We start from the raw sequence: 25,746 nt of genomic DNA, 5'->3' as shown, positions 1-25,746 counted from the left end.
GGACATTTGGATATCCCACGGATGCCCTACGGATATCCTACGGCTTTGTACAGACATCCCAGGGATATCTGAAAATCCTTTACATTACAACCCACGGACATCCGTAGGATGAAATTTTGCTATGTGGGTATATACGGGAAAATCCCAGTTGCGCACAGAATAAATCGGACACAGCAAGTTGAATAAGTCGGACACAGTGTCAATCGGACACAATAGAAAACGGACACAGTAACAATCAGACACAGTGCCAATCGGACACACGATAACGGTAATCGGACACACATAACAATCGGACACAATAAGAAACGGACACACTGTGGTTGGAATCGGACACAGTGACAATCGGACACATTGAAAATTGGACACAGTGCTAATCGGACACAATAGAAAACGGACACACGATGGTTGCAATTGGACACATGATAACACAACAGGAAACAGACACACGGTAGTTGCAATCGGACACATGCTCCGTGACAGTTTTCCTAACCCTAAAAACGTTACTATAATGACTTTAATCTGTTGATTTTTTGCTTTCTTTCTATATAATATTTTTGTATATAAAATCTTCTCTGTTTTAAGAATCTTTTAAAATTAAATAAACATAGTTGAATATAATCGAGTCATGTATTTGATTCATAAACATTATACTTAGTGTTACTCTGCGCTAAATTTGAACATTGGATTTGCATTAAATCTCGCTTTGTGTAGAAACTCAGTTTTCTATTTTATTAGAATTAATAAAAAAACGGTACGACAGCATCGTGATTTGAACTGGGGTCAGCGGCTTGATAAGCAGATACCTTACCACGCCGCTACGTCGCTTTAAAATTTTAATCTTAGCGCACTTGTTTATAACGAACACTAGAATCTCTCCCCACCGCCTCTCCACCCCCCTACACACTATTAAAGTTTGAGTATGATTTGCGTTTCTCAACTGATATACTCTCTTTGTAAGAGCACATGATATTATAGTACTGAAAAAAACATTACTTATTAGTGTAGGTTATAAGAATGTATATATTTATTTTAGTATTTAAAATATAATGGGTGCAATTGATAAATATAAGACCAGCTATTTGCTCGCTCACACAGAACTCGCAAGACTGTTCGCTCACACAACTTTTAATTATTATTTTGTACGCACAACTTTTAGCGCACAACTTTTAACGTTTTACTTTTAACTTTTTCTCGTTACTTTTCTCGTTGACGACGATCATCAAACTAAACTTTCTGAGCTTGTGGTATCCCGAATTTATAGGGATACACCGACGACACTAAACTACACACACTACGCTACTTGTTTTTATAAACAATCAAAGTTGCTTAGGAAGGGTTCCTCAAAAATGCCGCTTTCAAAAGACGCCGAATAATCTAAAAGAAAGCCGCTATCTCTACTGCGCGACACCGCTGCGTCTTTCGCACGATGCCGCTACCTTTTTGATATGCCGCCGATTTTCTCTGTCAGACACCATTTCTCTCTTTTCTTAATTTCTCTCTCTTTTCTCTCTCGCTCTTACATCACACTTATACACATACATTGCGGTCTATTTTCTTATCCTACATTAGCAAATATAATAGAAGGGCATCAAGAGCCGTAGCAGGATGTTAGTGCTAAATTTTTAATTTTTCCATAAGAATTTTTAAATTAATCTACAAGAGACAGTTAGATTGTACACCGATCTTAGATCGAGATAACTAATGTGTACGAAATTATAAGTATATTGTTCTCATATATCGAGAAACTTTAACTTACATATAGGAATTATTGGAGAGAAAGAACGCCACTCGCGCCCTGATATTTTTTCTCTCTTCCTTTCTCTCCAATAATTCCTATATGTAAGTTAAAGTTTCTCGATATATGAGAACAATATACTTATGATTTCGTATACATTAGTTATCTTGATCTGAGATCGATGTACAATCTAACTGTCTCTTGTAGATTAATTTATTAAAAATTCTTATAAAAAAATTAAAAATTTAGCACTAACATTCTGCTACGGCTCTTGATGCCCTTCTATTATATTTGTTGAATTTATAGAGCCTTTACATTACTTATTAGTTTTAGAAACAATTTTCTGAATTTCTTATTTGAAAGTATATACCTTTGCTCCCCCCCCCCCCTCCCTCCTCCCTTCCCGGCGTTCACACACCACACTCGCGCACGCATACGTCTTTATTCTGTCTAATGCTATATTCCGAAGAATAAAGAATAAAGAAAAGAAATGCTACATTCCGAAGAATAAAGAAACGATATAAAAGTATTATTTAAATCATATAGAGTTTTTTACAGGTGATACCAACATCAACGAGATTGTTGATCAGGACCATGATGAAAGTTCCTAAACTGGGTCTGATGTTGGTAGGATGGGGTGGCAACAACGGAAGCACCATGACAGCAGCTTTATTAGCGAATAAGCTTAAATTATTGTGGGAGACAAAGGAAGGTTTGAAGACTGCGAACTGGTATGTCTTTCTGCGATATATTTATTTATTATACAAGATTGCCTACAATACTTTAATGGTGCATGATCAAGAGGGATCTTGCAAAAGATTATTATTGTTGAAGTATTATTGTGAAATGTAACAAGTCCTTTTTATACAAGATCTCAGACTTACCGTAACACTCGTTAATGGCAGATTCCTGAGATCATTTGAAGACGAAAATCTTAATGCCAAAATGTCGAGGCTGCTAGTTAGTTTTTGAACAGGAAAGATTTAAAGTTCACCAATCAGCTTGCCAAAATTTCGTGTACTTAGGGACATCGCATATCAAAAGAACCCTTCCACAACACTTTACTCAGCTCGATAGAAATAATAATACTTAACATATTTTTTACTTTATTTCTTTGTACACTGTTCACAAGATTGACGAATTTTGGAATGATAATAGTTTCTAAATTGTCATATGGAAATGTGATACGCATCAAACTGTCAAAGCATTCAGGTGAAACGTACTATTGACAAATGACGTTTTTCTTGTGATGAAAGAAAATCAATACAATCGGTATGAAGCATGGTCTACTGAATGAAAAAAGGTAAATATTTTGTTCATGATTCTTCAAATAAATAAATAAAAATATATTTCCAAATATGTTAGTATTTTCTTTTCTTACCGACTTTATCTTTCTTATTGACATTTGATGCAGTAGACCAGGCCTCGGAATTATTTCATCTTTTTAGCCGATTCTCGTGGTATACGCCTCCTTTCCTCTCTTCACCGCGCGCGCGGCAGCCGCTAGGGCCAGTGCCGCCGAGCGTTAAAAGCAGCGCTATCCGATTAATGTTAAAAAAATTTATTAAAAATATTTTTTTTCTCAATAGCAATAGTACCTCATGGGTGACGTGGAAATCTATTGAAATATTTTTACATAATAAATTTAAAAATAAAAAAAATATTTTTAATAAATTTTTTTAACTTTTAATGATCAAGGGAGAAGAACATTAAGTTCTATAACATACTTGAGCGAGCCTTCCGTATCCCGAACAAAGAAAACTGCGTCCGCGATTTAGAAAAGGACACATATAGCAATGTGAGGATCTCTGTCTCTTTTTACGTTCTATTGCTTGAGCTGAAAACATACGACCTTTGCCTAAAAATGTAGTGAACGGCTTCATATCAAAACATCTCGTTATTTTATTTATTAAATAAAAAGTGAAATATGGTTGTAAATTGTGTCATTAGAAATTGTAAAAGTGTGTGGTGTCCTGACAGTAGCATAACTTTTTATTGGTAAGTTGTAATTGATTAAATGAAACATTGTATGTTACATAACCTTTACAAAAAGTTACAATTTTTTAAAATATAACATATATTATAGTCAGTTAATAATTTTATAACTTTATATTAATTTTCAGTTTTCCTAAAAATGAAGACATACTACAAAAATTGATAAAAGCAATTCCCCCATCTTTATTAATAAATAAAAATATCACAAAAAATTCAAGAATATGTAGCTTACATTTTTCACCAAAATTTTTTAAGCCTTGTTCTAATTTCAAAAATATTTTGAATAAAAAAGCTATCTCAACATTATTTGACAGTAAAAGAATAGCACTGCAAGAAATTGATTATAAAAAGGAACTACACTTGATTAATTCAAACTTATCAGATGAGGTATAATTATTATTTAAAACAATTTTTAAATTTTAATTTTTTGTTTTCTTATTTATGTATTTATTTTTTTATAATATATATAGTATATAATATAGTTAATTATATATACGACAGCTTTATGTACAAGAGTTTTATAGAAGAGTTTTATAGAAATAATGTACAACTTTTTTCATAGTTCTTTAGTCCCACTTGGTGCCATTTCCTGATATCATATTTTTTTGTAAAAAGTATATATAATAGCTTTTTTAAAAATTTTACTATATACAAGTTTTTTTTGAAAGGTTTTAATATCTATGACAGGTTTTTTTGAAAGGTTTAATATATACGACAATTTTTTTAAAAGATAAAACAATATGGTTTTGTTTTAGTTGTGACAAGAGCGTGTACTTGGCGCCTTTTTTTCATCTTTTTTTAAAAAAAGTAATTTTTTGATAGATATCATTTTTTTTTGTAATATATATACGACAGCTTTTTTTTGATTTAATATATAGGTACGACAATTTTTTGAAAGGTAAAAAAATACTGTTTTGTTTTGATTCTGATAAAATTGACTGAAAATTATAAATGTTGAAACTAATTTAGGATCTGTCAAAAAAGCACACGTTTCAGAAATTTTGTATGATTTGTCTAAAATAAATAAAATAAAATACCAAAGTTTAATATTTCTGTTCTATGTATCCTAAATTAATTCCAACAATATTTATAATTTCCAGTCAATTTTAATCAGTCAAGAAAGCACACGTTTCAAGATTTTAGTATGATTTATCTAAAATAAATAAAATTAAATGTCAAAGTTTAATATTTCTGTTCTATGTATCCTAAATTAGTTCCAACAATATTTATAATTTTCAGTCAATTTTATTTTGTGTATTACAAGATTTCTTGTCGAGTTTGTTTATAATTGAGTTTGTTTATAATTTTTGTTTTTTATTTTGACTGGAAATTATAAATATTGTTGGAACTAATTTAGGATACGTAGAATTGAAATATTAAACTTTGAGATATTTAATTTTATTTACTTTAGACAGATCATACACTAAAGCTTTTTGACAGAATGTATGGTAAAATTAAAACACAATACTTATAACCTATATACACTTATTTTACTTAATACATTTATATTGAATTTGATTACTCGCACTACATTGCACTACACTACTCTGATGAACACGAATAAAAAACTGGTGAACATTAAGCAGCCTTGAGTGTGCACCAGTGCAATGTAGTGCGAGTGGCCGAATTCAATATTATTCTTTTGACACATCTTCTGTAAGGTTATTTGGTATGCGCGGCTATTTCCTATAGCGCCACCAACACAAACCCAACTACTAACATCACTATAGCCATCTAGTGTGAAAAATGTTGATTGTACATCCTAGAAATTGAGATAATATTTTTGACATTTCGACTTTGGACTTTTATATATTTATTTATAAAGCACGTAGAGCAAAAATAAGCATACTTTTATTATATATTTTGGGTATGCGCTATTGATTGAGACCATTATCAACTCGATCGGCCCAGGCATTATTGAGTTCCAATAATCTCGGCTCTCTGGGCTCTTCGGGCTCGCGTAAAGATACACGTTCGGTCTTGCGCTGCGCGTGAACTTGGCGCGAGTCACTACCGTGTCTCTTGATAAATAGTTTTTAACATTGTATTAAAATTTAATTGGAATCAAATTACATTTGAGAATCAGAATATTAGCATGACTGAACAGAATATTAACATGACTGAAGAAAATATACCAAAAACAAATACAAACATACAAAGTGAAGTAAAATGTGATACAAACGAATTATGTGATTTGTCGATAGATGTAAGTAATTTATAGATTTAACATATACAAGTACATATATACATACAGTTTTTAAAATTAATTGATTACTTAATTTTTGTTTTAAGGAAAATGAAGTTATACATACAAGAAATATAGGCACACAAACATATCCAAGTATGCATGATACCAATAATTTAAAACGCAATTTTAAAAAGCATCAACAAATGTTGACAAAACGACTAAAAAGACGTGAAGATAAAATAAAGCAATTAGAAAACGATAAGAAATATAAAAAACAAGGTAATAATATAGTATTATTAGAAGAGGCTATGCATAAGTTTATACCGGATAACAGAAAAGAAATCTTTTGGAATAAATTGCAATATAGTGCTTTATCTTTAATGAGACCAACTTATAGTAATAATATAAAACAATTTGCGATGACATTGTATTTTTATAGTCCAAAAGCGTATGAATTTGTTAGAGAAAAATCAAGAAACACGGTAGTGTCTCGCGCCAAGTTCACGCGCAGCGCGCAACGCAAGCGCAAGACCGACCGTGTCTCTTTACGCGAGACGGAAAGTTCAGATGAGCCGAGATTATCGGATCTCAATAACGGCTGGGCCGATTGAGTTGGCAATAGGTTCAATCGAAAGCGCATACCTAAAATATATAACGAAAGTTTGCTTGTTTTTGCTCTGTGTGCTTTATATAAATAAAATATATGCATTCAAAGTCGAGAAATCTAAAAAATCATCTCGCTAGGATGTATGTCGCGCTAGGATGTATGTCGCTCATGTCTTATTGGTCAGCGTCGTCAGCATTTCTTTTTCTATCTAAAAGACGTCTTTCCTTTTCTAACATTTCTAACATGGCGGCGCTCAGACCTGTCAGCTCGCAGCTTTGATGATATATTAATTACATTGATATAATTAATATCGGTCGTAAAATGTATATATAACGTATTGTGGAGACGAATAAAGATAATGTATATCAAAATAATAGTATTCTTCTTGAAAAAAATTTTTTTCGATCTTAAAGTGCAGAAGTGTAGCAAGACATGTTGACAACACTCAGTATTCTGTGGTTAGTGGACAGACAGAACAGAATGAAATTGGAAATGATAAATATTGTTAGAACTAATTTAGTATACATAGAATAGAAATATTAAATTTTGATATTTAATTTTATTTATTTTAGACAAATCATACACTAAAGTCTCGAATCATGTGCTTTTTTGACAGAAAGTATGATAAAATTAAAATTTATACAATCATATCATTTATCACTATGCCTTATGTGACAATTGTTTAGAGACTTTAGTGTATGATTTGTCTAAAATAAATAAAATTAAATAGCTCAAAGTTTAATATTTCTGTTCTATGTATACTAAATTAGTTCTAACAATATTTATAATTTCCAGTCAATTTTATTACAATCAAAACAAAACAGTGTTTTACCTTTCAAAAAAATTGTTGTATATATTAAATAAAAAAAACTGTCGTATCTATATTATTAAAAAAAAAGAAATAATATGTATCAAAAAATTACCTTTTTTAAAAAAAGGTAAAAAAAAAGGCGCCAAGTACACGTTCTTGTCACAACTAAAACAAAACAGTATTGTTTTACTTTTCAAAAAAATTGTCGTATATATTAAACCTTTCAAAAAAACCTGTCGTATATATTAAAATTTTCAAAAAAAGCTATCCTATAGACTTCTTACAAAAAAATATGATATCAGGAAATGGCACCAAGTGGGACTAAAAAACTATGAAAAACTTGTACACTATTCTATAAAACTCTTGTACATAAAGCTGTCGTATATTAACTTTACCTCACGTTGTAACATTGCGAAAATGGTTGTCTAGTCATAATTGTGATCCAGGTTTTTTGCAAAACGTATTGTTATATTTACAAAAAGTTGTAAAAGAGGAAAAAAATAGCTATTTGCGAAACGTTGGATTAATTATGGATGCTATGGCAATACAATCTCAATTAATTTTTTATGAAGGTAGAGATAAGATTTGTGGTAAAATTGACTATGGCGGTATTTTAAAAGAAGATAAAGATGCATTTGCGAAAGAAGCGTTAGTTTTTCAAATTGTGTCTTATAGCCAAAAGTTTAAATTACCAATTGCATACTTTCTAATCAATGGAATAAGTGCTAAAATGCAAAGTACCTTGTTACTAGAAGCAATTAAACAAATGTACAATATCGGAATCATAATTTGATCAATAACATGTAATGGCACAGAAACTAATTTTGCCACCATGCGAATGTTAGGATGTAATTTTACATTTCATAAAGACGACACAATGAAAACATATTTTTTTCATCCGAATCAACAGAATATAAAAATATATTTTATTGCTGATCCAGCTCATATGATAAAATTATGTCGAAATACTTTCATGGAAAAAAATAATATTACTTCATTAATGGGTAAAATTTCTCATACTTTTATACGAAATTTACATGCTGTGCAAGAAGAAATTGATTTAAAATTGTCAAATAAATTATCAAATATGCATATGCAGTATTTTAAAAGAAAGATGAATGTTCGTCTGGCAGTCCAAATAATTAGCAGTAGTGTTGTAGATGCTATCAATTATTTAAAATCTCAAAATCATAACAATTTTATTGGAAGTGAAGCAACAATTGAATTTATTGAAATATTTGATCATTTGTTTGATATGATGAACATTGCGAAATTCTTATGGCAAAATTCTTATGGAAAACATTATAAATCGCCTATGTTTCCAAATAATTTAGCATATTTTAAAGAAGTATATTCTCGTTATCGACAGTATATTCGAAATTTAAAAGTTGACAATATTGATATTTTACAACACCAAAGAAAAACATTTACTTTAGGATTTATTATTAATACTTTTAGTTTTTATAACTTAGCATTGGATCTATTCACAGAAAATCTTCAAAAGTACTTTCTTACTTATAAATGCTCTCAAGATCATTTAGAATTGACATTTTCCTGTATTCGAAGTCGGGGTGGATGGAACAATAATCCAAACTGTTTACAGTTTAAATGGGCACTTCGTCAACTTCTTTTTAAAAATAGCGTCAAACCTAGTAGTAAGGCTAATTGTTCAACTGAAGAATTTTTTGAATCAATACCAGTGTTATACTGTCGAAAACGTGAACAGTCTGTTATAACAGATGACAAGAGAATAAAAAGTATTGCCGAAGATGTAACAAATTTAGAGAAATTATCTGACTTAATAGATAGTCACAATGTTAACTTTCTTAAACAAAACATATTATATTATATAACAGGTTGTATTATTCATAGATTATTGTTACGAATTGAGTGTGAATATTGTCATCAATTTTTATTAAAAGAAACAAATGATAATATTATTGATCACTGTTATGCAAAAGATGACAAAGAACTAAATAAATATTCTTCCTTTACTACTTTTGTGAATCGAGGAAAACTTTGCTTTTCATCTAATGTTGCATTTAAAATAGTATTGACTGCAGAAGTAGCTTTCTTAAGCGAAATTAATTCTGGAAATATAGACATACCACTTTTCAAAAGAAATATGATAGCTACTGTAATTGATAAATTTGGTCACACAGTTGTTTCCAAAGCAAAGCACCCTGTGCTTGATAATACCGGTATAGAAGATTTGCATGAAATACAATTTTTGAAAGCATTAGTATTAGCTTATAGTAAATGCTGTATTCGATCTTATACCAAAAAAAAGACTGAAAATTATATTGTGTGTGTGAAAAACGTATAAATACAAGACAACAATTAGCGAAAACGGTATTATTTTATAATATATAAGTATAAGTTTTGTTAAGTTAAATAGTTTTCGTTGAAAAAATTGAAAAATTATATTTTGTTTATTTTATGTAAAAGATTTTATGTAAAAGACGAGAAGAAAGTTTTATGTATGTGATAATATTATTTTTGTTTTTCATAAATTAAACTACAAAGTATGTTGCGACGTGAACTAGCCTCGGAATCACGCCAGATCCGAGGGAGCACGCCCAATGGAAATCAGTAACTCGCGGTATCGGCAATAAATGCTCGATTTGGTAACTTACGGTATCGGAAACAGATGCTGGATTCGGTAACTCGCGGTACTCCACGCTCGTCGGGAGCAAGGTAACTCGCGAAATCGGCAATAACTGCACGATTCGGTAACTCGCGGTACTCCACGCTCGTCGGGAGCAAGGTAACTCGCGAGATCGGCAATAACTGCACGATTTGGTAACTCGCGGTACTCCACAAAATTCGGGAGCAAGGTAACTCACGCGATATCGGTAACCGGAAATGGGCGCCAGGTGCGAGTAATCGCACCGCGGTATCGGTAACTTTAACAGTTCTCAAAATTGCTCGGCCGCTCCCCGCTCAGTATATGGCAGAGGGGCGCAGTTCTTTTACTTAACGTTAGATATCTAGAGCGAGAGGCTAACGCAAGGATAACTCAATAATTAACAGTTAACAATGATGTATTTCAGTGATTTGGTTTACAAAGGTAAAGATGCTTAAACTATTCGGCCGGAGTCGATACGGCGGAAATAGGTTGATACGATGGTAGGGCCCTTCGCCCTATAAATTCGGTAACGAGAATCGAGTTCGATGCCTACATCAAATCTCGGGAACGCGATTGCGATAATTCGCCGCTGATCCGACTATATACAGCCAACGAAGGACTTATGTTTTGATCATCTGATACGGCCGGTGAAGGCCAAATAAATATACTCTAAACGACGGTAACCTAACGGCCAGAAATGAAATGCCGCGGAACGGCTATTTTTCGCGGATTTTCCCGTTTCTCGCCGAGACGCTAACTTTACGGTAACCGCAATCTCGCGGAGAACGTTCCCGAACCAAAATCCGCCCGCGGACATTCACCCACGGTACTTCCGGTACGGTAGTAATGCGACAGAAAGACGGTAACAATCGGTATTTTCAAAAGAACGGTAACGATAGAACGGTACGGTAACGAAACGAACGACAAACGAAACGGCAACGAGAAGAGACTGTCGGCGCTTAATTCTCGCAAGACGGAGAGACTCTTACGCGGTATCCGGAGCCGGCTGGACATGCGGTAACTGAGCGTAATTGAGCGCTCACGGTATCAAGACTTGGTTAGTTGTGAGATACACAGAATACAGAACAAACTCACGCTACCAGTCATAACCGGACGGAACTCTATGGCTACCCGAGAGGCGGCTTACAATGAGTGGACGTCTTTGGCGTCTTCTGCGTCATCGGGCTGAGTCCTTGGTATCGTCCTCGCGCACTTGCGGCACACCGAACAGTGGCTCTTCTCGGCTCTGCACGTAGGTCCTCTCCAAGTCCGCGTCGCCTTCCTGCGCATCCTGCCGATTTTCCGAAAAGGGGGGCCCCTGAGAACCGCCCACAGTTCATCCAGGGCGCCCCCCTCCGCTCTCTGTGGTTTCCTCAAATCTTTCGGCCGTTAACGTGTCGATGCGTCGATGTTCCCGGAAGAGACTGGTTAGGCTGGCCGGGCCATACTCCGGTCCTTCCGGGTGCAGCATCTTCGGGGTCCCCGGAGCCGTCTGCAGCCGGGCGAGGTCCGCTGCTGCGTGTTTCTGCGTTTCTTAGACTCTGTGGCTGAAACCAAAGCGGAGTTAGATAGGGCTTGGATGGCGGAGGCGACGGGATCGCGGTACCTGACCTTATGCTGTGGGGTCACTGACGCGTGACACCCGTCGATGATCTCCCGGCGTCCGGTCTTCCTGGCGATGCTGCATCTTCGCCCTGAGGCACAAAACACGCAACGCCGCCCGCACGGGGTCTCGCCTTACAATTTAAAAACGATATTAATGACAATAAACGGGAATGACAATACAAACAACGCGCAAAGATTGTGGAGTCTCGCGGGCTGCTCTCTCCACGCGAGGAACAACACGAGGACTCTTTGCTCCCTCGGCCGGGCTATCGCCCTTGTGACGGCACTCGAAAAGCGTCACGTCACAATGTATTATATGTATTATTAAAATATTAATGTAATAAGTTTGTTTTCATTTGCAGTTCATCAAAATCAACGTCCAGCATGGACAATGTACATCATTTGTTTACCATCATTTTAAGTGTTTAATCACACACGTGCTACAATTAATAGCTATAATATAAATTCTGCTTAAGAAATATAAAAAATTCTAATAAAACAATGTATATGATATATATTAACAAATAATTATTAACTATATTTTTATAAACTTTCCTTTTTTTATTATTATAATAATATTAGTAAAATTAATATATAATTCGGTTTTTATAATTATATAAATATACAGTATGTCATATCATATATATGTATGTAATATCATAATTATTACTAAATTTTTTTAGAAATAAATTTTTAATAAAATATAAAGAAATATAAAATATTAAAAATAATTAACAAAATTAATAATTTTAAGAATTATAAAAGATAAAATTACCACAAATATTTTCTAATTCCAAATAATTATTATTAAGAATTTAATTTTTTTTATTATTTACTTGTTACAATTTTTTCACTTATGTATTTAACATTTTTCAATCCATATAAAACATGATAGAGGTGATGTTTTTAGCTATGATATTATAATAACGTTAACCAATCAGCGAATCGCTGACAAGGAAGACTAGCCTCACGTAATCTATCTGTCTTTTTCGACCAATGGAGACATCCCCACTCCTGAAAGGCTCGCTCCAGTATGTTATAGAACTCAATGGAGAAGAACCCAACATTTATCAGATAGCGCCGCTCCTAACGCTCGGCGGCGCTGGCCCAAGCGGCTGCCGCGCGCGCGGTGAAGAGAGGAAAGGAGGCGTATACCACGAGAATCGGCTGAAAAAATGAAATAATTCCGAGGCCTGCAGTAGACTATACTTCGTACCGATTGTATTGATTTCCTTTTATGAAACACTCGGTCACAGGAATGTCTTAACACACGAACTTGCACAACTTGTCAAGGCATATCGAGTTAAGGCACTATAAACGTGAGTATTCTCACGTCGGCGCCATTTTCGCTCCATTTTCCTCCACTCCTTGCTCTCTCGTCCTTTTAGCTTCTTAGCTCGCCCTCGCTGAGCTAAGAAGTTTATGGTGATTAGGCGAGAGGGCTAGGAGTGGGGGAATGGAGTGAAAATGGCGTAGACGTGAGAATACCTACATCTTTAGTGCTCTAATCGAGTCGGCGTGTTCCGACTCTACATATTTTTACATCATGACTGTGGTTATGAACACAGCGGCAACGCTGTTTTCGCTGTTTCAAAGCAACTGGAGCAATTGACAAGTAAAGGTTAATATATATTATGGGCGTAACGCCCAAAGGATGTGTTCGACTTGGTTAAAGATTATGAAGACCAATTTCGTTAGAAAATATAATTTATTTTCCTTGTCAGAGAAATGAGTATATACACGTGTAGTATTCTGTTTGAATTGATTGATTGCGCCAGAGGCGCTTTCTCGGTATGTGTGTAAGACCAAGAAGTTAAAAGAAAAATTGACGGGCGCGGTAAGAAATTACCGGCCGCGTCTTTGTATATTGAACGGGTCCTAAAAAGGACGGTTCTATTGAATTGGCCCGTTGTAGCCCCTTTCCCAATGTTGGAGGAACTCCGTTTGGAAAATGGTCTTCCGTCTGGCAGCTGCTCTCCGAGCAAGCTCTAGGCGGCGAAGTCTGGATGGCCACGGAACGAGTTTCCGGTGTGCCTGTAGCTGCAACCGTCTCGGCTCTCGGCGTAACAGAATGCTCTGTGTACCGAGGAGAGAGAGGTCTCCGAATTCGGATGTCACCAGCAACGAGAGTGTCCCTTGGTGGCCGAGTCAACCGGACGCAGAACTCTAGGGGAATTAGCTTCCACGCTAGAGTCTGAGGAGGTGACGGCGGTACTGATAAGTCAGCGGGCCGCTTGGTTGAAGTGTGCGGCCAATGCTGGGACTCTGTTTTTCTTTTACGTGCCTTGCGAGGCAACGTGAGAAAAACGTCGAGACAAATTTGCCTCTGGTTATGCTCTGCTAAAACAGAGTAAGACTCAAGTCAAGGGCCCTGTAGAGAGCTCGCCTTGAAGCGAGTGAGTGAAGAAAAATCTGCGGGGAAGCTCTTTTATACAGCTTCGATCGATGCTTGATCGCGAGAAAGCTTTTCACCGCCTGCGCAACTTGGCGGTGTATCCGCAAGCTCGTAACTCGGCAGAAGCCCTGCGGCGCGTAGCGGCGCCGCGGCGTATTATACCGCGTCAGTGTAGCGGTGTGGCGGTGAGCCGCCACATATATAATATTTGTATTTATATCAATATTTATTCATATTAAAAATTGTTATTTTTTATTTTTAAAAAAGAAGCCAACATACCTCCATGCAAAAATCTGATGTTCTTAAAAATACTGTTGTTTGTTTCTTAAAAATACTGTTGTTACTGTCATTTTGATAAAAATGTTATATATGATATAGTGATGGGTGTAACCTGTTGTTTTTACAAAACGTCAACGAAGTGTTTGCTATAAAATAAAAACTGTTTGAAAAAAACTGTTTTAAAAACATTTTTTTAAAATTGCTTTATTCTTTATTCTTTCTAATTATGATTTTCATAATAACCCTAACAGCACATAAAGATACTGAGAACAATCTGAGAATATCGCAAAAGTATAATTGTAATATTCTCAGAGCATTCTCAAATATACTGCGATGTATGTAGTACGTTCTAGGAATCATCGTATGTCCGCGGTACCATCTTCCATAGAATTTTGCAGGAAGGTCTATAGTTTAAAGACAGTATCAAGATAGGATAAAAATGGGAATGGTGCAATAGATCACATATACATGCACACATTTACACAGCCAAGTGCTGAAACGCGCGCGCGTTTATATATTGTATAGGATAATTTAGATTAGGTTAATTAATCAGTCAATTTCTTATTAATTGATATTTTTATTTCAAAATTACGACTGTAAGCGTAAAAATATTTACATAAAACTTACAATATAAAATAAAGTTCTAGAAGCCTAAGCTAGAAAACTTCAAAGGAACGATACTGCGAACTGAAACAGTTTTATGTTAAATCATCTTTTTAAGACATTGTTTAAAAAATAATTAAGAAAATGTATTGTATATTTAACCAAGAACCAAAGAGGTAAGAGGCAATTATAATGCAAGTTTACGAACATAACCTTAAAATATTTTAAGCAAAATAATTTAACAAGTACATAAAAAATAATAAAAATATTACAAAAATCATATACAAACACTATCTAGCTCTTACACTTTATTCACTATTTTGTGAAATAAAACTTAAAGGAAAAAAGGATTACCTTCGATATCAGTAAAACCTCGGATACGTGGTGTTGCGTGGTGTCACTTGATGCCGGGCAAGCGGGGAAAGGAATTACATATGTAAATGGCACAGGTTAGTGCTGGTCTCGTCAAACCTGAGATTATACGCGCGCGATAGAAGTGCGTACGTATCACTTTCGTACGTTTGAGTCAAACCTGAGATTATACGTGTGCGAAAGAAAACCGAATAATACTGCAAAAGATATTATAGGATTGATGTCAGTATTTAACGGATAATCACAGTAGAATGAGTATGAAAATGGGATGATACGCAAAATATCGTGTGCTGTTAGGGAATGTAATGTAAAAATATCTATTATATTATATGTAAACCTATAAGTATATAGGAATAATTTGAAAAAATAAAATAAATACAATATGTAAATACATAGTAGACTAGTAGAGTTTTATTGCACTAAACATGTACAAAAATATGATATTTTTCCAGTATTTTTAACTTTTAAACTCAAAACTACTTAACTTAAATTTAAACTTAAACTTAAACATTAGTTAAATACGTAAATACTACTTAAATTTAAAATGATTTTTCAGTCCACAAAAAACTAAAAATTAAAAATAAAAATAAACTAAAATATCACAAATAGAAAATATATATATAAAAAAAAAAAGATATCTTAATAAGAAAGTATATGATAAGAAAATATGAAAATATAAAAAAACCTTTATATTATTTTTATAAAATTTAAACTATATTGCTATTTAGAAACATAATCATTTCAATTTTTTTTATGCCAGTCGTGTTCTTCTATTATTAATTAAGTTTCCTGTTTTTGAAAATAATTTCTCACATGGCACGGACGTTGCCACTATATTACATTTTGTCTTAAATAATTCGGCTGAGTTAGGATAAACGTGTTGGTGTTTTTTCCACCACTCCAGTGGGCAGTTACATTTACCACTCTCATTTAGACGAGGCAAAATATCACCTTTAAAATAAAAATCAATTTCTTTAATTGCTCTCGATAATGCGATGGTTTGTAGACGTTTATCTGCCATAAGTTCGTTAAAAATACCTCAAGCATTTACATTCTCCAATGGAGGTGCGGATTGTAAAGCTGTTGATGGCTCTTGAAAATTTTGTAACTGATTGTGGCTGGCTCTATTCTTTATTTCTATTATTTCCACAATTAAGCTTCGAAGTTTTTTTTTGGCATTCTCCAAAGTTGATTGATCTTCGAATACGTGGTCCTTATACCTCGGATCCAATAATGTGCACAAGGCAAACGTACTGTTACTCTCAATATGTTTAAACTTATCTTCAAGCCCTCTTTTCAGAGATGTAATAACAATTTTGGCTGCTTTCGAATACTCCTGTTTTTTTTCCAGCCTCTCACAAGTATCTTTCAAACATCTTGTAATTACAATGACGGAACTCCCAGTCATATATTTCTGACCACTTACAGATTTAGTCATTTCCTCAAATGGGCTCAATATTTCGCAAAGTTACCTACATGTTTGCCATTCTTCACTTGTTATTACTGGCAAATCTTTGTCTATTAAAGTTATAGTAGCCCTGATAGCTTCTTCTAACTCAACAAATCTGTGTAGCATGTAAAAAGTTGAGTTCCATCGGGTGGCTACGTCTTGTATAAGACGTTTCGGTTGCGAAGTGCCAGATGATACCTGATATTTTAAAAGTTTTTCATTAGCTAGAGAGCTTCTTTTGAAGTGACTTACTATTTTTTTTATTTTTTTTAGAATGGGTTGTAATTCCTGAAGAGACTTCTGCACAATTAAATTTAATGTATGTGCATAACAGCCATAGTGTTTCCATTTTAAAATATTCTCAATGGCGTTAGTAATATTTCTAGCGTTGTCAGAAACAGCGAAATTTACCTTAAATAAAAAAAATTTATTAATAGTACTTATACATAAATCAGCTAATAATAAATTAATAGATACAATTTATTAAAATTTACCTTATCTTGCAAGTTTCACTCCGTTATTACATTTCTGATTTCTGTTGCCAAATTATTAGCTGTATGGCTTCCAGTGATATTAGAACACTTTAATAAAATTGATTTAAAATCGAATTGCTTTGTAATATAGTGACCAGTAATTGCTATATAACTTTCAGTAATGGAGGAGGTCCAACAGTCTGTTGTAATGCATACATTTTCTGCTTCTTGAAGTACAGTATTTTTTGTTGATTTAAAACATTTATGGTACAAGGCCGGTATCATGACGGAAGAAATGGTTTTTCTTTCAGGTAACTCGTATCCGAAAATCTACTTCATTAATTTGGAAAAACCGGCATCTTCGACAATGCTAAATGGTTGAAAGTCTTTTTATGAATAGGTCAAGCAGATCTCGATCTATCAGTTTTCTTTGATCTGGTGACATTTTTTTTGCAATGTACGAACTCAGTAATCTTTGGTGTTTAACTGGCGGTTGTGTAGTAGAAGAAGTATTAATATTAAGACTTGAAGTTGAAGGAGTGCACTGAGAAAAAAATATACTATAAAAAAGGAAAATTTTCTTCATTTTAGTAAACGATTAGTTTGCATACAACTAAGACTCATTTTTCTTAAGTTAAACAATTTTATTTACTTATTTGAAGAAAATATTTTTTAGTAGAAGCAAATTAGAGTCATTAATATTAAAAATAATTTTTTATAATATAAAAAATATATTTATATATAAAGAAAATGATTATTTTTGGAAGTAAATTGTTTTCTGTAATATAATAAATATTTATTTATTTAAAAGAATAAATTTGTTTTTAAAGTAAGTGATATATTAATTGTAAAAATTATTTTCGAAAATATAACAAATACTTATTAATATTCAGAAAATATTATACTTTAAGGAATAAATAATCTGTTAATGATAATAATTATTTTTTATAATACAATAAATATTTACTTATAATAAGAAAATAATTATTTTTAAGAAGTAAATTATTTAATATTTGTAATATTTGCTTTTTACAATGCAATAAATATTTTTTTATATGAAAAAAACAATTTTTTATTAAAAAAGTATATTATATATTAATTAGAAAATTACTTTTGACAACATAATAAATATTTATTTATATTAAGAAAATATTATGTTTCAAGAAGCGAATGATCTATTTATGACAACAATTATTTTTTATAATATAATAAAGATTTACTTTTATATATTTGAAGAATTATATTTGCTAATTGATAATTTCCTACAATATATACATTTTACTTATATAGAGAAAATAATTTTTTTTTTAAATTATTTATTTATTTATTGTAAAAGAATTATCTTCTGTAAATACAATATTGACTAAAATGTAATTATTTTTTTTATTGTGGTATATTTTATATTATTGTATTTTTTATTTAATAATCTGCATAAAAAAATAGATGTATAAAAATATATGAAAAACACTTTTATTTCACATTAATATTTCATAATTCCACTTTTATTGACATTTTTATATTGATATTTTGATATTTTTACGGACACTGACATATTTTTAAGACATTAATTCATGGAAATTTTCACAAAAAATATAATTTTCATTAGTTATAAAATAAACTTTGTAATCTACTAAATTTTTCTGTTCAATACAAGTTAATTGATTAGTTTCAACTACTTTGTAAGCACTTTTATGACTATTAAAATTTAAAATAGAAAGTTTTGTAAATAAAAAGAATGTTTCTTTGCTTTCATTAAAAATAATATGTCGAATCTTTCCAAATGAACGTTCATGAATATCCGTACATATAATATTGTTTATCTCGTAACGTGTTCCGTCTATTATAATCCAAGATACACAGTCTAAGTTATCATAATTTATTTCGGAATGTAAAAAATCTTTTATATCAAGATAGTTGGACATCTCAGAAAATTTGAATTTTTTACCATGTTGAAAGCGATCTGAAAATCCATCACCGCAAACAAATCGATGACAGAGCTTTAATTGATGTCTGAGAGCAAGCGTATAGGAAGGATTATTCCGCGAAGTGGTAACTTTAGCGTAACTTTTCAATTGTTTATGCTTTGCCTCAAAACGAATAGATGATAGAAGATTTAGTGGCCCGTATTTTTTCATAATTTTACTATAATGTAATAAATTATGATGTTTAGGTTTAAATGCAACATTAAATAACTTTTTGTGCAAAGATAAATAATTAAATACAAGCTGATCAAATATATCAATACATTTAGGTGTCAGAAAATGTGAACACGAGATATTCATTATTTTTTTTAAAAATAAATACAGTTGCCAAGTTAAGTTTTCTCTGGTACAAAATCACTGATTATTAATGACAAATTGTTAATTAAATAATACATCTCAGATGCTGTTATGATTATTTTTCCGTTTTTAATCGATTCTGAGGTAAGTGGCAGTGGAATGTTGTCGTTATATGAACTAGTACAATTTAGTAATCTCTCATTAAAAACCTCTAAAGTAAAAAATTGCTCAATGTTAATAAAATTATTTAAAATTTGACTTATATCATACCTACAAATTCCCTCTAGTAAATCATGCATTGGATCTATGGATGAATTATTTAATACGTGAAAATTTGGTATTTTATTAAAAATACATTCCTCCTGTATTCCAAATGTTGAATTAACAACACAATTGAGATAATTATTTTGTGTTCTAATATATTTTTTTTCTTCATAAATAAGTTTTTGTGCATCTTTTTTAGTAGCTGTACATATACGACAATAATATTGGCTATTAAATCCTTTTGAAAAGCCAAGAATCGTATTTAAGCCTAAATTATCCCCAACAATAAACATCAAACGAAAAAATATTTTTTGCTCCTTATTGTTAACATTTATAGTTATTCCATTATTGCTGAAATCTATTAATTGATTAACAACGTGTAAGAAGATTTTATTTCCTAATTTCTTGTGATCTTGATAATTATGCAATTGCATAAATAAAATGTTGTTTAAACTGCTCGAATATTGAGGAGGTAAACTGAGTAAAGTTAAATAAATGACGCCTAATTTATGAATTGATTTTCGCGATCGTAACGGATTATTAATTTCTACGTCATCAAAAAATAATGCTATTGGCAACGTAAATTGATTTTGATTTACTTCTCCAGAAGTCCACATTTGACCATGAAAAATTGAAGTTAATAACGTAGAGTATTATTTTTACATTTATTCATATATTCCAAAATATTAGTATAAATATTAGGCAATTCCAAGAATTTTTGCAAAACAAGTTTCATAGAAATTATACTAATTTTTTTATAATTTATGACTAATTGTTTTCTTAATCCTTTTCTTTTTGGAGCTAAAAAACAGTGAATTTTTATTTGTGATGGTTTTATTAAACAATTAATTTCAGTTAAATATTTGAAAGTATAATATTCACTTTCAAATTTTTTTAAATTATTTTTTATAATACTTAAATCATTATATATGTTACTCGTATTGCCATATTTTTCTTGCAACATTTCAAAACTTTCTGACAAATAGGTAGAAAAAATATTGTTAATTTTATGAACATTCTTCCTATTAAAATTTTGAAAACAATATAAACTTGTAATTAAACGCAATGTAACATTTAACATTTTATGACTGAAATCTTGAAGAAAGTCATTTTCTTTGTTATTTTCTTTGTTATTGAATGTAGATTTTAAATTTGAATTGGAAATTAAATTAAAATCATGGAAATTTTTTTCGTTATTTATCGATTTGTTTAACGATATAGATTTGTTATCATACTTTTTTTGTTCTTTACTTGACTGTGTATCATGAACTGTACATATATGTCGAAAGAGAGAATAAACAGTGCTATATGAATTTGTACAATTCAAAAAATTACATATAACCTCTGAATATAATTGCTCATTATGTTTAAGCTTAATATGACATTTGAAATGTTTAAAAACTAAAAATGACTCATTACAAAACATACAATTAAACATTTTATATATAAAACTTTGCGATTATATACTGATAATAATACTGTAAACTTATAGTTTATAATAAATTTTTTGAATTGTATACAACAAAAGCAAACAAAAAGCACTAAAAATGCATATAACTTACTATTATAATAAAATATAAAATTAAAAAAAAATAAATTGTTAGAATTAGAAACAAATAAAATAATAATACTTCTTATAAAATAAAACTCTTAAAAATCTAATAAAACCTATTTCTCATTTTTATGAGCAAAAAGCAAAACTCAATTTTAATTTTACTCATATAAAAGCATAAGTTGCTCCAATTATTTATTGTCTACTTGCATGTTTTGATCTGTATTTGCCGTAAGCTTCTTTAATATATGTTCCGTATTTGAGAATGAAGTATCCCATTGTGTGTGAAATTTATATAATCCTTTTTGAATCAGCATCCATAAATGTTTGCTAGCATCTGGGTAGTTGATTTGCAAGACGTGGAAAGCTTTAAAGCAAATATCTAAAGCTTGTAATGTAGATTTCGTAGAATATAAAATCTCATCTATACTAACATATGATTGCGATATGTTTTCAAGTTGACCAACAACTATTATGTAAGGTTGTACACATGTTCGCATTTCTTTTGCTTTATTATTGCTTTCTTGACGAATTCTCGTAATATCGCCGCAAGTCTACAACAAAAAATATTTATATAACCAATATTTATCAATATCCTAATGATGTAAATAAAAATTACGCATCAATGTACTTACAGTTACACATTTTATCATGCTATCTCTTGATGACACAATTGATGCTTTACTATATTGTTTAGTTTTGCTACTGTGTTGTTTGAGTCTTTGCTTTGGAGGTATCATATAAGAAATAAGTTGTATAGCAATCGTTACTTTGGAATCTAAAAAACCCAAAATTATACTTATAACTAAGTACATTATTATTATTATATTACGCGTACGACAAAAAAAATTAATTTTTTACCTTCAGATATGTCTAAATTTAATTTTTCCATTAATTCCACAAAATTATCATTTTTACCAATAACTGAAGTATTTTGTGTAATTGTTTTGAAAAACTCGTTCCATTTTTCTATTGTTAAAACGAGATCTGATAACTGCATTTTATTAAAATCATAATGGATAAACTCATATCCATTTGGATGTTTAAAAAGTGGCCATTCCTCAAATATCTTGTTTAATTTCTTATCAGATGATTTTATTAATATTCCATATCGATATTCAAATGTTATAGACCATTTTTGTAAAACAATCTCCCAAGGTGTTTGATTATTTTTTAACCAGTCCAAGCTTTCTTTAACATCTTCATTAGAAACAACTAATAAAAACATTATTATTAATAATAATTACAAAAAATTTATTTACAAAATTTTATTTATTAAATTACCATCATTATCAGAGGAATTATCTATATCATCATTTATGGCTTCATGTTTAATTTTTTTTTGTAATTTGGATATGGCATATCTTCTGTTGCGCCAACAAGACCATAGTTTACCTCTTGCAGCTATTGACTTTTTATCTTTAGTGTCAACTTTTCTTTTTCCTTCTATAAAATAAGTGCCTTTAGCTTCTGAAGGAAATGTTTTGGTAATTCGTTTTGATATTTCTTCAGCTATTTTATTTGACATACTGCAAAATTTATACATACAAAATTATAAAAAAACAATAAATGATATAAATGATATAAATAAAATAATATTTATAATAATAATTTTGAAGTGTACATAATGTTATTGTCTTCCATGTATCCAACGATTATGTTACACAACTTGTTCCTCATAGAGCCATTAAGTTCCTTAGATTTAGAAACTTGTAAAATTATTCTACCAGTTTGTGATTTTTCTAATAAATCATTAATACTAGGCATTGTGTCTAACATAAATTGATCTTTAGAACAAAAAGCATTTTGTCTATATAATGTATTTTCTTCATTAATTACAGAATTATTTGTCTCTTGCATTGTATTCTGTAACTTCTGTTCATTAGAATTGTTGACATTTTTATTATTTTCTACGTTCTAAAAACATTAATAAATTTATTATGTTTTATAAGTGTATATTTTTTAAAAACGTTAAAATTTAACTCTGTTGTTTTGTTAACATTTATTATATACAATTATGTTTTAAGTAAAATAACTTTTTCAACATGCTATATATATGTAAAATGTGTGAAAATGATCTTTTTTATTATTGTAATCGTATACTCAAAAATACGAGTGCTAGAAAATTTTTAAACTAAAAAAATTTGCCTTTAATATTGGAAGATTGGAAACAGTTTTATTTTTGAATATTTCTTTTTCTTCTCTTTTTTTATATTGTATAAATCCAATATTAACCTATATAAAACAAATAATAATTATAAATTAAAAAATACAGTAAAAAAATAAAATTAAAAAATATGTTAACATTAGAAAAATTTTATATCGATAAATAAAATTATAAAATACACAAAAATTTTAAATATTTTTATAGCACAAAAATAAATAAACTTTGTCAAATAAACTAAAACAAATCAACAGAGCTAATAAAATATTATCAATATTTAACATTGAAAATTTACATCGATTTCTATAGATGTATTTGCTGCTATTTCATTTTTGAAAAAGTTAGCTTTCCAATAAGACATAAACTTTATGCGTGGACCTATTTCTGGGATTAATTCAGCAATTAATTTTGCATCTAATTGGCCCATAAGTTCCATTGTGATTCCGTTTTCTTTAATAAAAATAAAAAAAATTTATATTGATGTATTAGTCGATTAAAAAACAAAATTTTTTAGAATATTTAAAATAATGCAGTATTACATAAAGTAATATTTATAATATGTTCCTATATAATTAAAATTGATCGTATACAGACGGGGATATGAATGCTTTTATACAAGAATTATCATTTTACTTACTGCGAAAAACATCAGCGTAAACACCTATGCCCAAATTTATCAAAACATCTGTCACTTCCATTTTTAGCTAATTGTAAGAAGTATTGGTTAAATAGATATGTTGAATAGATACGTTCTCTCTTTCGTGAATAATTTTAATATGACTTCAACAAAAAACAGAAGGTTCTAGCAAACACGACTTACGATCTACGATCTGCGAGACAAGAGACAAGAAAACAATTGAGAGTCGGCGTAGTAATATGTGAGCTAGCGATGCTAGGCCAATCAGAAAATCGCGTGATGCGTAAAACGTATGCGCATCATAGATCGTTTCTTATATATGCTATATATTAGCTGCGTTAGTAGCAATCGAACATGATTGGCTCTTACTTTTAGAACCAACAAATCAACAATCGAGATTCAACGGAAAATCTACAACTGTTGAGTCTGCTGAACGCGGTCATTATTACACTACTAACCGGAGACTCCTTATGCATAAGACGTTCCCATTTCTTACGAAATGTACGAAATGGTACATAAAGATTATATTTTTTATTTATTTTAATACAAGAAAAGATTTATATTATTAAAAAAAATGCGTTTTAAAATTTAGAAAATTTAATCATTACAAATCAAATATTATTTTTGTCTTTAACAAATATATGAACTTTATTAAAGTATATATTTTCTAAAATGCAATAAATTATAATACATATACATTTTTGTTTTTTAAGTAATTATTTATTATTTTGCAGTCTTAAGAGACATAAATTTTAGTAAATATTTATTAAATTCTTATTTTTTAAAAATTCAAACTTTCTGATATTAAATTTTATAAACTTCTTTACTATATTTTAATAAATCTTAAACTTCAATTACATAAATTTAACTTCTATTGTAATAAGTATGTCAACAAAAAACGATTTCCTAATTTTTATATCGTTGTTTGCTATAATTAAAAAAAATGTTCTACATTGAAATATATTATTTACTGAAATTCATAATTTTTATTGTAGATTTTAGTAGTAAATAGATTTATTGAAAATAAGGAAATTTTTTTCTCAGTGTGGGATCGTCTACAACTTCTTCGCTATTATTATTGTTTTCAATAGATTTCCCATTTTTTTTTGCTCTCGTGCGTTTCTAGAAACTAAATCTGTGCCTGCGTTCCCATTTCGTCTCACTCAGTGCAGTATCCAGTGGCCGCCATTTTGCTGGATACTGCACTGGAGAAGCGTTCCCAAATTACTGGACTGGCTAGTGACAATCGTACCTCGTTCAGAATAATCACAACACGTTAATAAAACATCAACAACACATTAATAAAAAAAATCAATGTGTACTGAAAAAATAAAATTATGTACAATAATTATATACAATAAACATTATATACAATAATTTATTGTTTTTAAATGTGAAGTTATACAAACAAATAATCGGTATAATCGTCGTTATAATATTTAATAAAAATAACGCTAACACTTATTAATACATTGCTAATTGAAATATTTACTTATCAATATAATAATCTTTACTGGCAATAATTGCTTCAACACTATTTACATATTAACTAACAATTTTATTTAGGTTATGAGCTAATACGTGTGCGAAACTGTCACTAGCCACTAGCCATCCAGTAATTTGGGAACGCTTCTCCAATGCAGTATCCAGCAAAATGGCGGCCACTGGATACTGCACTGAGTGAGACGAAATGGGAACGCAGCCTGTG

General features: G+C 30.7%; 2 protein-coding genes and 1 long non-coding RNA gene across 9 annotated transcripts in view; 2 read left to right on the top strand and 1 right to left on the bottom strand.

The window, feature by feature from the left end:
- Positions 1-25,746, top strand: part of Inos (Inositol-3-phosphate synthase) — a 170,333-nt gene that overhangs the window by 29,571 nt on the left and 115,016 nt on the right. For all 7 annotated transcript variants that reach the window (XR_010889355.1, XM_067352058.1, XM_067352062.1 and 4 more), the window contains one exon: positions 2,294-2,466. Coding sequence is in view for 6 of the 7 variants with exons in the window: in XM_067352058.1 (XP_067208159.1) it covers positions 2,294-2,466 (173 nt within the window). In the remaining variant the exon portion in view is untranslated. The remainder of the gene's footprint in view (positions 1-2,293; positions 2,467-25,746) is intronic.
- On the top strand, positions 3,045-13,685 carry LOC136998817 (uncharacterized). The gene is made up of 2 exons (XR_010889362.1): positions 3,045-3,733; positions 3,859-13,685. It is a non-coding gene; the product is annotated as an uncharacterized lncRNA (long non-coding RNA).
- Positions 14,802-24,300, bottom strand: LOC105677879 (uncharacterized). The gene is made up of 9 exons (XM_067352064.1): positions 24,039-24,300; positions 23,697-23,851; positions 22,862-23,154; positions 22,522-22,766; positions 22,099-22,452; positions 21,873-22,015; positions 17,164-21,791; positions 16,258-17,080; positions 14,802-16,170 (listed from the first exon to the last, which is right to left on the bottom strand). Exons 1-7 carry the CDS (start codon positions 24,097-24,099, stop codon positions 21,429-21,431), a joined length of 1,614 nt encoding a protein of 537 aa, XP_067208165.1. The 5' UTR covers positions 24,100-24,300; the 3' UTR covers positions 14,802-16,170; positions 16,258-17,080; positions 17,164-21,428.

This window comes from Linepithema humile, chromosome 3 (assembly GCF_040581485.1).
Source record: "Linepithema humile isolate Giens D197 chromosome 3, Lhum_UNIL_v1.0, whole genome shotgun sequence".
Taxonomy (NCBI): domain Eukaryota; kingdom Metazoa; phylum Arthropoda; class Insecta; order Hymenoptera; family Formicidae; genus Linepithema; species Linepithema humile.
This window is presented reverse-complemented; position numbering and strand designations above follow the sequence as displayed.